This window comes from Felis catus, chromosome A1 (genome assembly GCF_018350175.1).
Source record: "Felis catus isolate Fca126 chromosome A1, F.catus_Fca126_mat1.0, whole genome shotgun sequence".
NCBI classification, from domain to species: Eukaryota; Metazoa; Chordata; class Mammalia; order Carnivora; family Felidae; genus Felis; species Felis catus.
Genome location: NC_058368.1, coordinates 82,702,489 through 82,718,953, shown reverse-complemented (window position 1 = coordinate 82,718,953; position 16,465 = coordinate 82,702,489). Strand labels below are relative to the sequence as shown.

At 44.3% G+C, this 16,465-nt stretch overlaps 1 protein-coding gene across 1 annotated transcript in view; it reads right to left on the bottom strand.

Moving 5' to 3' along the window:
• The window catches only part of CFAP97D2 (CFAP97 domain containing 2), a 35,531-nt gene extending 19,308 nt beyond the window's left edge, over window positions 1-16,223 (bottom strand). Inside the window, exons 1-3 of the mRNA XM_023239486.2 lie at window positions 16,124-16,223; window positions 2,104-2,184; window positions 1,073-1,190 (exon numbers count right to left, since the gene is read on the bottom strand). Coding sequence (XP_023095254.2) covers window positions 1,073-1,190; window positions 2,104-2,184; window positions 16,124-16,174 — 250 coding nt within the window. The 5' untranslated portion in view covers window positions 16,175-16,223. The remainder of the gene's footprint in view (window positions 1-1,072; window positions 1,191-2,103; window positions 2,185-16,123) is intronic.
• Window positions 16,224-16,465: the final 242 nt, after the last annotated feature.

The following is a 16,465-nucleotide window of genomic DNA, read 5'->3' as shown; positions in this document are numbered from 1 at the left end:
AGAGTGTAGCCCCAGGTGAACCACTGCTGAACTGGGAGACAAATTACTTTGATAAACCCAGTCCAGCAGGACTGTACGATCCACTCTTCCCATGGAGCTTTGGTCTGGGCCCACTACAGCCTTCCTATAAGACGCACTTCCTGTGCTTGAGGGTCAACTAAATTTTAATTTATTGCAGAATCTGGAAACCATTCTGAGCTTCTTGGAGACAGGTACAGGCTAAAGGTTTTAAGAGGACTGATCACTTCTGAAAACCCACGTGCATTACAATTATCCATCACTGTCACTACTGAACTGTCGCATTTAAAAGGAAAGGACAATGAGAGGGGCTTTTAGGATTCATAATTGTCTCCAAACTTTTATAGGCAGATTTTAAAGACCATGGAGGCCTGCTATTCTCCATTTCTACAGAGAACTGCACTTTGGGTAAAAAACAATGTGGTTGGGAAAAAGCAGCACCAGCACGAGGCTGGGAGTGGCCACCTCATCTGCAACAAGCAGGAGCAGTCACCACCCACATTGGAGACAGGAGTGCGTGGCCTTTGATGCCGTTTCCAGGCAAATATTGGGCCCATGGTGTGCTGGCAGAAAACAACAGCCTTGGCTGCTTTTGCAAATGAAAACCTAGGAGAAATGCCTGGGCACAGGCCCTGGGGTGGAACCTACTTCCACCAGTTTCTAGGTGCCGTCCTCACCAAGTTCTGTCACCGCTCGGTGCCTCAGTTTCCCCATCTGTACACCAAGAAGCACAATAGACCCTTCCTCACGGGCTAAGTATGAGAGTTAGGCAATGAGATGATGTAGCACAGTGGGACAGCACAGGTGCACAGTGAGCTCACAGCACTGAGAGCTACTGTTTGTGTCCCTGTTCTGCGGTGGGCACGGAATCAGCCTGAGTCCCAGGCAATACTCTGATTTGTGGACAACACAGCAGGAAGCACAGGGCTCTCTGGAGGGGAAGGAAAGGCCCCGTTCTGGCTCAGGGGCAGCTATCCTGTGCAGGCCCTGGAGCTGAGCACTCCGGGTCCTTCTGGGTTTGGTGCTGGCTGTGGGGTGCAGGAGCCCCAGTTACCTCTTACATGTGCAGTTGTTTCTTTCTCAGTCTGTCCCCTGGTCCTCATGATGCAGGACACCCTCTCCAGCAGCAATCGGTTATCCCTGTCGATGACCGTGAGACGCTCCTCCTCGAGCTGCGGACAGACACACAGACACATGGGGGGCCTTCAGAAGCACCAGCTGCATCTAGGCCATTACCGTGCAGATTTACTTAGCGGATTCCTTCAACCCCACATTTCCTTTGACTTGGGCACACTGCAGGTTTACACTGCCTCTTCAAATATCAGCAAGAGCTGTTGTAGCAAGCTTCAACAACGAGTATGACACATGCAGGCTCCTTTGTCTATAAATCGGGATACCTTAGGAAGGGGCCAAATTTCATACGCTCAGAATGGAAGTAACAGCAAGAACGCTATGATTCTTTGTGAAATTGGGTTACCGTCCAAAACTCAGTGAATGATGCTAATGAGGAAACCACTTCATGTTTTAAGAGAGGTGATTTTATACTGTGCAGAAGAGATTGGAGCCCAGAGGAAATGAAAAATCTCTTGTTTTAGGTTTTAAAGTTCACTGATCTATTGATTTGCTTGAGGATGACGTTTAGCTTCTTCTCTGCCCACTTCAGATACCATCACTAATAGGCACATAAAGAGCACACAGCATTTTGTTCTGGAGGCACTACTGTCAGAATAGCCATGAGCACCAGACAGCTTAAACTTCAAGAAATAAAATATCTGTGGAGGTCAAGAAATGGTCTTGTTTGAAGGAAGGGTACCGATTGCTCCAGAACGGCCCTGCCACTGCGCCTTCCTGCCCCTTCCGCCCTCTCCTCTGCAGACAAATGTCCGAAGGAAGACTGGAGAAGGGTCCCCATGCCCCTACTACCCGCCTGTGCTGGCGGAGTGAGGTTAACGGGCTGCTGACATGGCCCGGTATTGTCAACAACGGGAACCTTTATCCCTTGCCGAGCCGGCTGTTTCCATTTCTGGGGTTTCTGAGGCCACGTTTCCTCAGTTACAAGGGCAACTGAGGAAGAACTGGCATTACCTTCAGCTTCTTGAGTTTCAGGCGGAGGTGGCTGAGGCTCAGTGGGGCGCGAGTGTCCACGAGGGGCTGGGCATCCTGGACCTGCGACACAGAGAGGCAACGTGACCCCAGGCACACTTTTAGCCCGCAATTAACATGAACTCAGATTGGACAGCTTCTGGGCTGTGGCACCGGGGACAAGTATAGATAATTGTTTGTGGCACTGAAGAGACCATGTCAGCCTTGGACAGACACTCCTGAATGAGGCTCGGGCTTGATTCAGAATCCAAGTATCCCCCGGAGGCCAAGGGGCAGCCCTGGGAAATGAGTCGTTTTCAAGTAGAGAATTAAGTGGGTATGGAGTGAGGACTCATGAAATGTAACTGCCAGTGGACATTTCTATTCTGTTGTCAGGCCTTTAAGACTGTGAATTATGAAACCGTGTCCACCTCATTCTACTTTCTGAGCCTCCAGCAACATGCCCAGGATGGGCACCTGAAACATTGATTAACTGAAAAACGATCTCTGCAGTTTCCCATCAGAAAATGCGCAAAGAAGGGAAGAAATTTACAGTTTAAAATGTGTTGGACTGGGACGCCTTGGGTGGCTCAGTTGGAAAAGCATCCAACTTCCGTTCAGGTCAACATCTCAAGGTTTGTGAGTCTGAGCCCCACATCAGGCTCTGCGCTCTCAGTGCAGATAGGATCCTCTGTCTCCCTCTCTCTCTGCCCCTGTCATGCATGTGCTCTTTCTCTCTCTCTTTCTAAAATAAGTACTTAAAAATAAAATAAAATGTGATGGAGTAAGTACGCAAGGGCTATCTGTATTACCATCTGCAATAAAAAGGAATCTCCCTCCTCCATATTCTAGATCCTTGGTGTAGACCAAGGGCTAGATGGCAAGAATGTTGAAAAGCATGCGCAGGAATTGGCGCTTGGCCCCTAACATGAGGGAGAACTAAAGAACAGAAACAAGGGAGAAACACAAACACATACATGACCTGGAGGTTCTCTGTCACTGAGTGTGGAAGAAGACAAGACCAGAGGTGGGCTGGTGGGCCACACAGCTGGGGTATTCATCCGGTCATGCAGCTGTGGGGTGGTGAGCAGAGGTGTGCCCTGTGCTGTGGGTAGGGTCTGCGGGAGTCAGGCCTCCCGGGAGGCGTGTGTCTGTTGGGGTGGGGATGAGGGAGAAAGGGGTGCTGAAGAATGGCCCAAGTCTTGCAGCTTTGATGCCTGGTGACTCCAGGACAGGAATAAAGATGGTGAGTAGTCTGGGGGGTGGCCAGTAAACCCTGTGTTGGGCGGGGCTATCTAGAAGCAAGTTAGTTGGGCTACAGGTAAAAATTTTAGGCTAATTATGGTTATTAAAAATATGACACTATGGTGGCTCAGCTAGTTAAGCATCTGACTTCGGTTCAAGTCAGGGTCTCACATTTTGGGAGTTTGAGCCCCATGTCGTGCTCTGTGCTGAACAGCTTGGAGCCTGGAACTTGCTTCGGATTCTGTGTTTCCCTCTCTCTCTGCATCTCCCTGCTTCATGCTCTGTCTCTCTGTCTCTCAAAAATAAACATTAAAAAATTAAAAAAATTAAAGTATGACACTAGCTTGCTTTATTATAGCACTTGCTTTTGACCAAGTTCTTTGGAACACACTGTCTTCCTAGATGCTCCTCTTACCTATTATGCACATTACATACAAATGAAAGGAAGCTCTTTCTCACAGAGACATGCCAGTTGAAAGATGAAGAAAGAGTGGAGACACTGAAAAGTTGCCATTTTATAGTCACCATAGCACAGATTGGCTTGGCACAATCACCAACTGATGTTTAGTCTTGGGGGAAAGTATGATGGAAAAGATGGAACTGGAGTAACTAACAGCTGGAGACAGCTGCCAAGGTGGACATGATGGCAAGTGACAGGGTTCACCTCCAAGAACCACTGACAGGCTTAGCACCAAGAGATATCAGGAACCACAAATGCCTGGAGAGGCCCGGCATGGGGGCTTTTGTGAGTCTTTCCAAGAAACTGAGACCCTTGACATTGTCTTCACTGTCTCCTGAGGCAGGTGGCTGAGTTCTCCCCACAGAAGATACCAGAACTTCTTCTCTGGAGAAATGGGGTATGGGGGACTCTGGCTGAGGGCAAAGTAGGTGCGGCTGAGGTGGGGGTCAGTGCTTCTCCCAACCCTGTGCCTAAAACTTCACAGGTTCCCCAGACAGATCTCCAAGGAGAGTAAACTGCTCCAAACACCACATGCCTTGACATGGGGAGTCCACACAATCGGATTGGCCGGAGCATGTAAAGCCTCCAGTCAATGTCCACGACCTCCTTCTCCAGACACTGGAGGGATGTCTCCAACATGAAAATGAGAGAGATAAGGACACTAAACAGGGCGTGGAAGAAACAGGGAAGATGAAGGGATCAGAGAAAAACACCAAGTAAACTGTAAGTAACAAGCTTGGGGAGACAAAAGAGGGTGCTGTGTCCATAAAACAAGAATGAGATCCTAGGAAAAAGAAATGACTACTGATATTAGCCCTTGAAAATTAAAACTGAAATAAAACTTGAACAAAGGAGCTGAGGATGAAACTAAGGAACCTCTCCAAAATGAGCCAAAAATAGAGAGATGGGCAGCAGAAGAGAAAATAAAAGGAAACCAGAGGCTTGATATTGGGTCTCTGACATGTAACTAGTAGGGTTCCTAGAAAAGGGAAAGGGAAGGAATTTTTAGATTCTCTCAAATGAAAGGATCCATCAGAATGAACTCAAAGAAACTCACATAAAAACATGTCATTACAGAATGTGAAAACATCAGTAATAAAGATGAGGTCCTTCCTAGAAGTTTCCGGAAAGAAGCACCCACAGTCACACAGGAGTCAGAATGGCACTGGATATTTAAAAGAAGGTGGTGGCTGCAGCAGAGAGCTGGCCATCCGTTAACATAGCTCATGCTCCCCCAGCCGCAGTCTGGAGCTATCCCTGGGAAATGGATGTCCTGTCAGGGACAGCATTTCCCAGGACTCCTGGCACTTGGGAGTGGCCATGTGATGAATTCTTGCCAATGCAGCATCAGCAGAGTGAAGTTCCAGTTTTAGGCCAGGTTTTCTAGGAAGCAGGTGTGCTTTCTGTGTCCTCTCCCCTCACAGAGCCTGATGGTGGAGGAGCCACAGGTGAGTGGAGCTGGTCTGGAGTCGCCCACACACGGGCACAGGAGCAGGGATTACACGAGAATGATGTTAGGGCCTATTTGTTATAGCATGTCTCATTACCACAACTTAGGATGAGGGCCAGTGCCTTTAACATACTGAGGGAAGGTGATTTCGATCCTAGAATCTCATACCAAAGTTTCTATCAAGAGAGATGAGAGAATAAAAGCATTTTTAATGCAGAGACAAAAAAGAAAAGAAAAAACAAAACAAAACAAACCCAAGCAAACGAAAACCTCTGCTGCACTTGGGAAGCTCCCGCACGATGTGCTTCATCTCAGCGAGGGCGTAAACCAAGGTGCTGAAAACACGGTGTCCAGGAAAAGGGTTTTCAACATGGGAGACGGCACAGGGAGCTCCCAGCACATCATCAGCTCAGCGGGCCCAGAGCGTACACAATGTGCCATCCCACCAGAAGCAGGAAGGTGGAGGGAGGACTGCTGAAGAGGGGTTGGGGGTGGGGGACTGAAAGACTATTTGATGCTCTTGAGTGTTTGAGAATTTATTCATCAGCATTTGATGACTGATGGAATATTTGAGAAAAAATAACTACAAATATACAGAAAACTCAAGCAACGTGACAACAAAGCAACTATTAACCCTTATAAGAAATTGTAAGAAAGGAGATATAATTACAACTTGACTCAAAAATAAGTGGTTTTGCATAGTCATTATAACTGGTTATTGACTTAATAAAAACCGATTATATTTATGTTGAGAAGATACGGCAAATGAGCATATTCTTCTGAAAAATGGAGGTCAAAACCAGGAGAAACTGCCAGAAGCGTTGAGCACGGCTGCCTTGGAGTGGGGCTTTGCCATGGGGAGAAGCTGCTGTTTTTCTTAAAGTGTTTTGGTACTTTTTAATTTTTTTCAAAAGTGCTTACATTACTCTGACAAAAATTAAAAGTAACTGAAGAATTATCGAATGAAGAGATCCAGTCCAGAGAGTACTAGAATGGAGAGAAGCATAATCCTCCGTGTAGGTTCTCGAGGGCCAACAGCACAGGAGAGGCGGCCAAGCCTGGCAGAGTGCAAGAGCCTGACTCCTCGGTGACGCAGAAAGGCTAGCCTGGGCCACCTCAGCTGCCGGTGTGGCTAGAAGACAGTGTAAACAGTCCTTTCCAGTTGGGTTTTGCCAGACGAGTGTGCACATGGAATAGAGGGTTCTGATGGCTCTGGAAGATCAGCAGCCTTGACCCTGCTCTGCCTCCTTCGTTGCACCATCTACGGGCACCATCAGAAGTGTGGGGGGGAGGGGGCAGAGACCGGAGCAACGATATTGAAGAGCCCCTCCCCCCATAGAGAATTAACAAGCGCGAACATCCTCTCCTATAGAGACATCACATTGCACCTGACACTGTATCCTGCTTCAGCCCGCCCCCTGCACCTCCCCAGGCCACCCCATCCTGAAGTCAGCCCCTATCCTTCCTACCTTGTGTCTGCGTTTTTACCACTATGAAGGCACCCATAACCAATATTTTCTATTATTATCTTTTTAAATTTATGGAAACCATGTTTACCTACCCACTCTGCTTCTTTTTCCACTCAAAATTATGAATTTAAAAAAACGTAGCATAAAATTTTAACCATAAATAAAAATGAGAAAAATAGTATAACAAACCCCCATGGAGTCTCACTCAGCTTCACCAAAGCCAACTAGGGGCCAATCTGGTTTCATCCCTGCCCCCACCCACTGTCCCTGCCCCACCTGAGATTGTAGCAAATCAAACCAAGCAAATCTTTTTCATCCTTAAACATCTTAATATATGTCTCCAAAACATAGGGAACCTTTTAAAAGTACATGCTTACAATACCATAATCACACCAAGTTGACAAGTTCTTTTTTAAAAAAAATTTTAATGTTTATTTATTTTGGAGAGAGAGACACACAGAGTGTGAGCAGGGGAAGGGCAGAGAGAGAGGGAGACACAGAATCGGAAACAGGCACAGAATTGGAAACAGACACAGAATCGGAAATCAGCACAGAGCCCGACGCGGGGCTGGAACTCATAAACCCTGAGATCATAACCTGGGCTGGGGTCTGACGCTTAACTGTCTGAGCCACCAGGCGCCCCTACAACAGTTCTTTAATTAAGTATTCAGGTACCGCCCACATGTCTTCTATTATCCCCTCCCCTCTCCTCTCTCTTGTTTGCTTGTTGGACTTAGGACCTAGGTCAAAAGGTCCATAAATTTTACTTACTTGATGTATCTCTTGCACCTCTTTAAATTATAGTTTTTGCCTCCATTTCCGCCCTTGCAATGTGTTGTAGGGAAATCAGATAATTTGTCCTGTAGACTTTCTCAGTCTGGATTTTGCTGACTGAATGCCTGGCACTACCTATAAACTGATAGAAATTCAGGTTCAATTTTTTTCCTTGGCAAGACTACCCCATGGTGATATTTTATCACAAGGTACACATTTCTGCTTATCTCTGTTTTTGTGAAAATTAGAAACATTCTGATTCTGTCATCCATTCCACATTTATTTGCTGGAATACGTCTACACTTCACTTTTGCAGGATAACTGCATTCTCTTTATTTACTAATTTTCAAAATAATAAGTTGTTCTTAGCACCTTCCAAAGGGGGTGGATAAGGTGTTTCTGTTTAACATCATTAGGAAGTAAAAAATTCAAACATATTTGATGTGTTTCAGTACACTGCCATTGACATCCTTTTTGATAGTCAACATGTCCCTCTGGGGCCAGTGAGACAGTTGACTTTTATTTTTTATTGTTTAATTTACATCCAAGTTAGTTAGCACATAGTGCTATAGCCATTTCAGGAATAGATTCAGTGATTCATCCCCTGTGTATAATACCCAGGGCTCATCCCAACAAGTGTCCTCCCTAATGCCCTTTGCCCATTTAGCCCATCCCCTCTCCCACAACCCCTCCAGCAACCCTCAGTTTGTTCTCTGTATTTAAGAGTGTCTTCTGTTGTGTCCCCCTCCTCATTAAAAAAATTTTTTTCCCTAATGTTTATTGATTTTTGAGACAGAGAGACAGACAGAGCATGAGCAGGGGAGAGGCAGAGAGAAAGGGAGACACAGAACTGGAAGCAGACTCCAGCCTCTGAGCTGTCAGCACAGAGCCCAGTGAGGGGCTTGAACTCATGAACCATGAGATCATGACCTGAGCCGAAGTTGGATGCTTAACTGACTGAGCTACCCAGGCGCCCCTGTCCCCCTCCTTGTTTTTATATTATTTTTGTTTACCTTCCCTTATGTTCATCTGTTTTGTATCTTAAAGTCCTCATATGAGTTAAGTCATATGATATTTGTCTTTCTCTGACTGACTAATTTCGCTTACCATAATACCCTCCAGTTCCATCCACATAGCTGCAAATGGCAAGATTTCATTCTTTTTGATTGTCGAATATCAGATACCACATCTTCTTTATTTATTTATCTGTCTATGGACATTTGAGTTCTTTCCATACTTTGGCTATTGTCAGTAGTGCTACTATAAACATGGGGGTGCATGTGTCCCTTCAAAACAGCCCACCTGTATCCCTTGGATAAATACTTACCAGTGCAATTGCTGGGTCGTAGGATAGTTCCATTTTTAATTTTTTGAGGAACCTCCACACTGTTTTCCAGAGTGGCCGCACCATTTTGCATTCCCACCAGCAGTACAAAAGAGTTCCTCTTTCTCTACATCCTCGACAACATCTGTTGTTGCCTGAGTTGTTAACGTTAGCCATTGTGGTTTTGATTTGTATTTCCCTGATGATGAGTGATGTTGAGCATCTTTTCATGTGTCAGTTGGCCATCAGGATGTCTTCTTTGGAAAAGTGTCTGTTCATGTATTTGGCCCATTTTTTCACTGGATTATTTGTTTTTGGGTGTTGAGTTTGAGACGTTCTTGATAGATTTTGGATACTAACCCTTTATCTGATATGTCATTTGCAAATATCTTCTCCCATTCTGTCAGTTGCCTTTTAGTTTTGTTGATTGTTTCCTGTGCAGAAGCTTTTTATCTTGATGAGCTCCCAGTAGTTCATTTTTGCTTTTGTTTCCCTTGTCTCTGGAGACATATTAAGAAGTTGCTGTGGTCGAGGTCAAGGAGGTTTTTGCCTGCTTTCTCCTCGAGGATTTTGATGGCTTTCTGTCTCACATTTAGGTCTTTCATCCATCTTGAGTTTATTTTTGTGTCTGGTGTAAGAAAGTGGTTCAGGTTCATTCTTCTGCGCATCGCTGTCCAGTTTTCCCAGCACCACTTGCTGAAGAGACTGTCTTTATTCCATTGGATATTTTTTCCTGCTTTGTCAAAGATTAGTTGGCCATACATTTGTGGGTCCATTTCTGAGTTCTCTATTCTGTTCCATTGATCTGAGTGTCTGTTTTTGTGCCAGTACCACACTGGGATTGTGATGCCTCCTGCTTTGGTTTTCTTCTTCAAGATCGCTTTGGCCATTCGGGGTCTTTTGTGGTTTCATACAAATTTTAGGATTGTTTGTTCTAGCTCTGTGAAGAATGCTGGTGTTATTTTGATAGGTATTGCATTGAATATGTAGATTGCTTTGGGTAGTATAGACTTTTTAATGATATTTGTTCTTCCAATCCAAAAGCATGGAATATTTTTCCATTTCTTTGTGTCTTCTTCAATTTCTTTTATAAGCTTTCTATAGTTTTCAGTGTATAGATTTTTCACCTCTTTGGTTAGGTTTATTCCTAGCTATTGTATGGTTTTTGGTGCAATTGTGAATGGGAACGATTCCTTGATTTCTCTTTCCGTTGCTTCATTATTGGTGTATAAGAATGTAACCTATTTCTGTGCATTAATTTTATATCCTGCGACTTTGCTGAATTCATGGATCAGTTCTAGCAGTTTTTTGGTGGAATCTTTTGGGTTTTCCATATAGAGTATCATGTCATCTGCAAAGACTGAAAGTTTGACTTCCTCCTCGCCTATTTGGATGCCTTTTATTTCTTTGTGGTGTCTGATTGCTGAGGCTAGGACTTCCAATACTATGTTGAATAGCAGTGGCAAGAGTGGACATCCCTCTCGTGTTCCTGACCTTATGGCAAAAGCTCTCAGCTTTTCCCCATTGAGGATGATGTTATCAGTGGGTTTTTCATATATGGCTTTTATGATCTTGAGGTACGATCCTTCTATCCCTACATTCTTGAGGGTTTTTATCAAACAGTTGGCTTTTTAAACAATGCTAATACCCTTGACAGCTTCTTTGCTTTCTGGAGTGACAAGGTTATACAGGGTTATCTTGTAAATATCCTATCTCAACTGGGAATCCACCATTTTTACAGCAAAGCCTGGTTCTTCCAGTGGGAAATGACATTTAGAGACCATGGTCTGGGTGCTAGTTTTGTTTATACTGGGTTTTTTCTTTGAAGGCCTTTGCCATAGACAAAGCCCATTTGATCCTTCCAGCTCCGGTTCAGAACCCCATTCCATTTAGCTGGGCTCATGAGTCTTAGTTCTGTATTTCCCTTCTCTCGAGCTGTAATTCTCAGTTCTCAATGACACCATCAGAGCTACTCATTGGCTTTATCCCACCCTAAACACCCATGGTCCATAAGAATAATACTGACTTGGGCGCCTGGGTGGCGCAGTCGGTTAAGCGTCCGACTTCAGCCAGGTCACGATCTCGCGGTCCGGGAGTTCGAGCCCCGCATCAGGCTCTGGGCTGATGGCTCAGAGCCTGGAGCCTGTTTCCGTATCTGTGTCTCCCTCTCTCTCTGCCCCTCCCCCCGTTCATGCTGTGTCTCTCTCTGTCCCAAAAATAAATAAATGTTGAAAAAAAAAATTAAAAAAAAAAAAAAAAGAATAATACTGACTTCTCGTGGACATTGGCAACATATTTATGTCCCTCGGGTAAGGGAAACAAAGACAAAAATAAACTACTGGGACTATACCAAAATGACAAACTTTTGTACAGCAAAGGAAATCATCAACAAAGAGAAAAAGGAACCTACAGAATGGGAGAGGATATTTGCAAATGACATATCTGATGAGGGGTTAGTATCCAGAATAAGATATTTGCAAATGAATACCCAGTAAGGTTTAATATCTAAAATGTATAAAGAACTTGTCTAACTCAATGCTGAAAAACGATCCAATTAAAAAATGGGCAGAGGCCCTGAAAAGACATTTTTTCAAGGAAGGCATCCAGATGGTCAACAGACACATGAAAAGATCCTCAACATCACTCATCATCAGGGAAATGCAAACTGAATCCAGTGAGAGATCACTTCAACCTAGTCAGCATGGCTAGTATCAAAAAGACAAGAAATAACAAGTGTTGGTGAGAATGTGGAGAAAAGGGAACCCTCATCCACTGTCGGTGGGAATGCAAGTTGGTGCAGTGGAAAACAGTATGGAAGTGCTACTGGTGTGTAGTACTAAAAAAAATAAAAATAGAAATACCATATGATCCAGTAATTCTACTACTGGGTATTTACCAAAAGAAAGTGAAAACACTAATTCAAAAGGATATATGCACCTCTATGTTATATATAATATATAGAGAGTATATGTATATATGTATACACTATATACATATACTCTGTGTATATACATATACTATATACATATAGTATATACATATAGTATATACAAACAGTATATACATATACTATATACATATATACACATATGTACACTATATATAGCATATATATATATACTATATGTATACTATATATATGCTATGTATATACACTATATACAAATACTATATACATATATTACTCAACCATAAAAAAGAGTGAGGTCTTGCCATTTGTGACATCATGGATAGACCCAGAGAGATACAATGTTAAGTGAAATAAGTCAGAGGAAGACAATATGGACTCTTAATAACCAAACAAACACCAGACTCATAAATACAGAAAACAAACCAGTGGTTGCCAGAGGGGTGAGAGGTGGGGGATGGGTGAAACGGATGAAGGGGGTGAGGGGTACAAACTTCCAGTTATCAAATAAGTCAGGGAGATGAATAGTACCACACAGAGAACTGTAACAACCCTGTATGGTGACAGATGGTGACCACACTCATGGTGACGAGCCCTGAGCAACATGTAGGACTGTCGAGTCACTGTGGTGCACACCTGACGCTAATACAGCATTGTGTGTCAACTCTACCTCAACAATAAAAAAGAAACACATAAATGTAAAACATAAAGACAACTGAAATAGTTCCTCTCAATATGGTTATGAAACCAATTGCGCCTGCACTCAGGTTCATTTTATTTTCGGTATTTGGAATGCTTTTTAAGTTTAATTTTGTTTTATAATATGTAACATATTTACCTAGCTCCAAAGTCAAATCTGTCAAACAAGCGCCTTTTCTAAGAGGTCCCTGTCACCTTTGCCCTGCTCCCTGATGACAAGGCTAATTTTGCTGTCACGCCTTTCATTTCTGAAAATATGAGGATATATAATAGGTGTGTGTATGTCAACATATTTATATATAAGTATATATAGATATATTTTCAATCCCTCTTTTTTGGATAAATGTAGCACATTTTACACATCTTTCTCCATGTTGCTTTTTAAATCTCACAATATATTATAGACACAATTCTATAGTAGTCCATAGAGAGGTTTCTTATTCTTTTTTTGGACCTGCATAGTACTTCATCATGTAAAAGCATCATCCTAACTTACTGACCCAGCTTGTTTTTGATGGAAATTTGGGTTAGCTCCAATTTTGCTATTACAAATATTGCAGCAATTAGCATCTTTTGCAATTTCTTTTTGGATCTTTGCCAGTGTGCCTCTGGAATGGGTACTGCTGGGCTAGAGGCCAAGTGTGTGTGCAGTTTCGTTAGGTATCACTAAATCCCCAGTGGGGCTGCTCTCTGTTGTGTGCCCACAAGCGCTGCTGACACTGCTTCTGTCCCCAGAGCACTGCCAACAATCCGGGGCATTTTTGCCAGCCTGATAGATGAGAAATGGTATTACAGTGCAAATTTCATTTGCATGTCTCTGTTATAAGTGAAATTGACCAACTTTTTGTAGGTTAAGAGCTGTTTGCAATTGTTTTTCTGTGAAATTTTGTTCATATCACTTGCCCATCTTCATATGGAGTGGTTTGCATTTTTCTTCTTATTTTTAGAGGATCCTTGCATATAAGGGTATTAACCTTTTGTGATATAAGTTGCAATTACTTTTCCCAATTTAAATTTGATTTTCTATTGATTCTCCTGGGTTCTTCAGATATTTAGTCATTTCATCTACAAATAGAAAAAAAAGCCAGATACGTATTTCATTTCATTTTCATGCCTAATGGATTTGTCTTGTCTACTTGCTTTGGCTAATACCTCCAACACAATTTAAAAGGGTATATAAGAGTGTAGGCATTCTTATTTCTTACTTCATAGGGAATACCTTGAGTGTTTCCCTATTTTTAAAAAATGTTTATTTATTTTTTAGAGAGACAGACAGAGTGACAACAGGGGAGGGGCAGAGAGAGAGGGAGTCATAGAATCCAAAGCAGGCTCCAGGCTCTGAGCTGTCAGCACAGAGCCTGATGTGGGGCCTGAACTCATGAACTGCGAGATCATGACTTGAGCCAAAGTCAGACGCTCAACTGACTGAACTGCCCAGGTCCCCCTAGTGTTTCCCTATTAACTGAGATACTGTCTTAGGGCCGAGATATTCATATTTTATTATGTTAGGGAAATATCAGTAGCAATTTTTCTATATTAAGGTTATTTTAGTTTTATTTTTAGCATGAATGGGTGTTCAGGCTCTAAGATAGAAGGTCCTGTTGAGATGCCAGACTGACGACAAGGCACTGGATTCTAGAGATGCTTTGGGCACAGCACTTTCCCATAAATCTTTTTTCCCCCTTCTAGTGCATCAAAGTCCTTTATGTTCCCAAGGAAGCCAAGCAGTAAGAAACTAAATAACTCTAAAGAGCTGGCTCCTCTTACTCTTAATAAGGAAGAAGGATTTGTTTAAGTTTTAGTGCCAAGTGGTGAGGTCTGGGGTGGTAAAAGGAGGCCTGCTGGCTCTCCCTGCTGCCTCCAGGGGGGGCTGTGTGGCCTCTGCTCCAACGCCCTTCTGTTCAGGCCCAGATTCCAGTCATTCACTGGGGCCTTCCCCATCTGGAGCATCTCGTCTTCCCACCATGAGGTCTGCACCACAGGATGGCCCTGCCAGCACTCTGCGCCCTCTGCCCTCTGATGTCCTCCTGTCCTGACCTCTCCTCTCCTTGCCAGAAAGCCTCTGCTGGGACTCTTGGCACCACCCCCACCTGGGCTGATCCCTCTGGCCCCGGTTGCCCCCTTGTGTACCCACCGTGCCCTTTTCAGCTTTCTTAGTTGACTGTACCTGAGACTGGCTCCCTGTCTTCACTTCACTCCCTTTCAGGTAAGACGCATGGCCCTCCCTTTAACACCTGATGCTGGGATCGTGAGTTCCTGGGTCCGCGCCCTCTGCTGCTGGCCACGCCATATCGGAGTGTTTCAGCGCTGCCTTCTTAGGCCCAGCAACCACGTTGTTTCTGGGACGTCTCGGAGCTGCACTCATCAGGGCCATGTGATTTCACACTCCACAGCCACACCTGGGTCCCACACCAAATGCCAGCTACTGGCTCTCCCTCTTCATAGCCCCCCACTTCGCACCCTGACCATTTCAAATCTTTGTCTTACAGTCTCTTAGGCATGGAGCCTAGCTACTCACTTACATTGGGGGTGTTTATCAATCACCTACCTCTTGCCGGGGACAATTCTAGTCTCTGGGACACATCCATGAACAAAACTCTCATGGCATTTACATTCTTATCTGTTATTCAAAGAGGCGATGCCAACTGATTTTGTACTTATTGTCATACTCTCTCTTTCAATTTTTCCCTGCCAACCACTATTTGCTAACCGTGACTCACTATATGCTCTAGGTGCTGAGGATATCATAGCAGCAGAATGCAGTCACCGCCCTCCCAGATGGGAGAACAAATAGGACAAAATAAACACATTACATCAATCATGTGGTGACATGAGATGGCAGACACAGGAACCAGAGAGGGAAGAGGGTGTGCTTCTTAAGAGAGGGCACAGAGAAGATGGTAGGAAGCCTGGAGGTCTGAGGAAGTGGGGGTGAGCCTGAGGAAAGGCAGGCTCCCAAGGAGGTTAGTGGATGCAGGGCCAGGTGTGCGTGGGCACTGGAGCAGCCTTGAAGTAAGTATGACCTCCCTGAGAACACAGTGTCCCCACCACCCAGGCAGGCAGAATCCTGGGAGGAGTAGAAAGGCTAGCCTGGATCTTGTATCCTGCAGAAACCCTGGGTCCCTGCCCTGGGGAGATGCCTTCAGAACATCACAGAGAAACACTGCCTCCCCAGGATGCTCCCTTCTTAAGAGCATTTCTCAACTTTGAGAAACACAGACACGGAGAGACAGCACCGACTGAGCACCATGGAGTTGGATGGCCCCACTGACGTCTCAGTGGCCACTACGGCAGGCCATTTTGAAAGCACAAGGTGACCTTCTCAAATGATACCCACATTTGCAATAAATAAATGGAAATAATAGCATATCTCCTAGTAGAGCTAAAAGTCAGTTTTTAGTTCTCCCTGGAACATGCTGTTTTGATAGGGGAGAGGGTCCCTGGATCTTTGTGTCTTAACACACTTTCAAACCATTTAGGAAAAATTAAGTACTTTATAAACACACCATAATTCAGAGTCCTAAAATAACCATAATCCACTTAACAGAATTTTTATTGGGTGGCAACACACATGACCAACCTTTTAAGGAAATATCATTTCAACCGTTCCATCTCTGAAAATAAAATTAGCTTTTGGTTTCCAGACAAAGCGCTGGCATTTTACGAGTGGTGCCCTGACACCTGCCTTTCCTACCTTTCTCCGGTGATGCTGGTAGGCTTTCTCCCAGGTGCGCTGTCCCTGCATCTCAAACAGCAAAACCCACTGCTCCCTTCCACTGGCAGCCTTGGTGCAGGCTGCTGAGGGCTGTGTTTGCTGGGTCACCTGACAGTTGTCATGGTGCCCAAGCCAGGAAGAAAAGAAAGGGCAAGAGGAAGCTTAGCAAAGGAGAATTGAAGATCCTTCTGTTCCAAAAGGGTATTTTCTCAAGAGATCTTAAGTAGCTTAGTGACGCCATCTTGATGCCCACTGCTCACCTCCCCTGTGCTCATGGAAAAGGTCAGAGAGTTGGTCCTTCAGCAGACTTTCCCCTTCCCC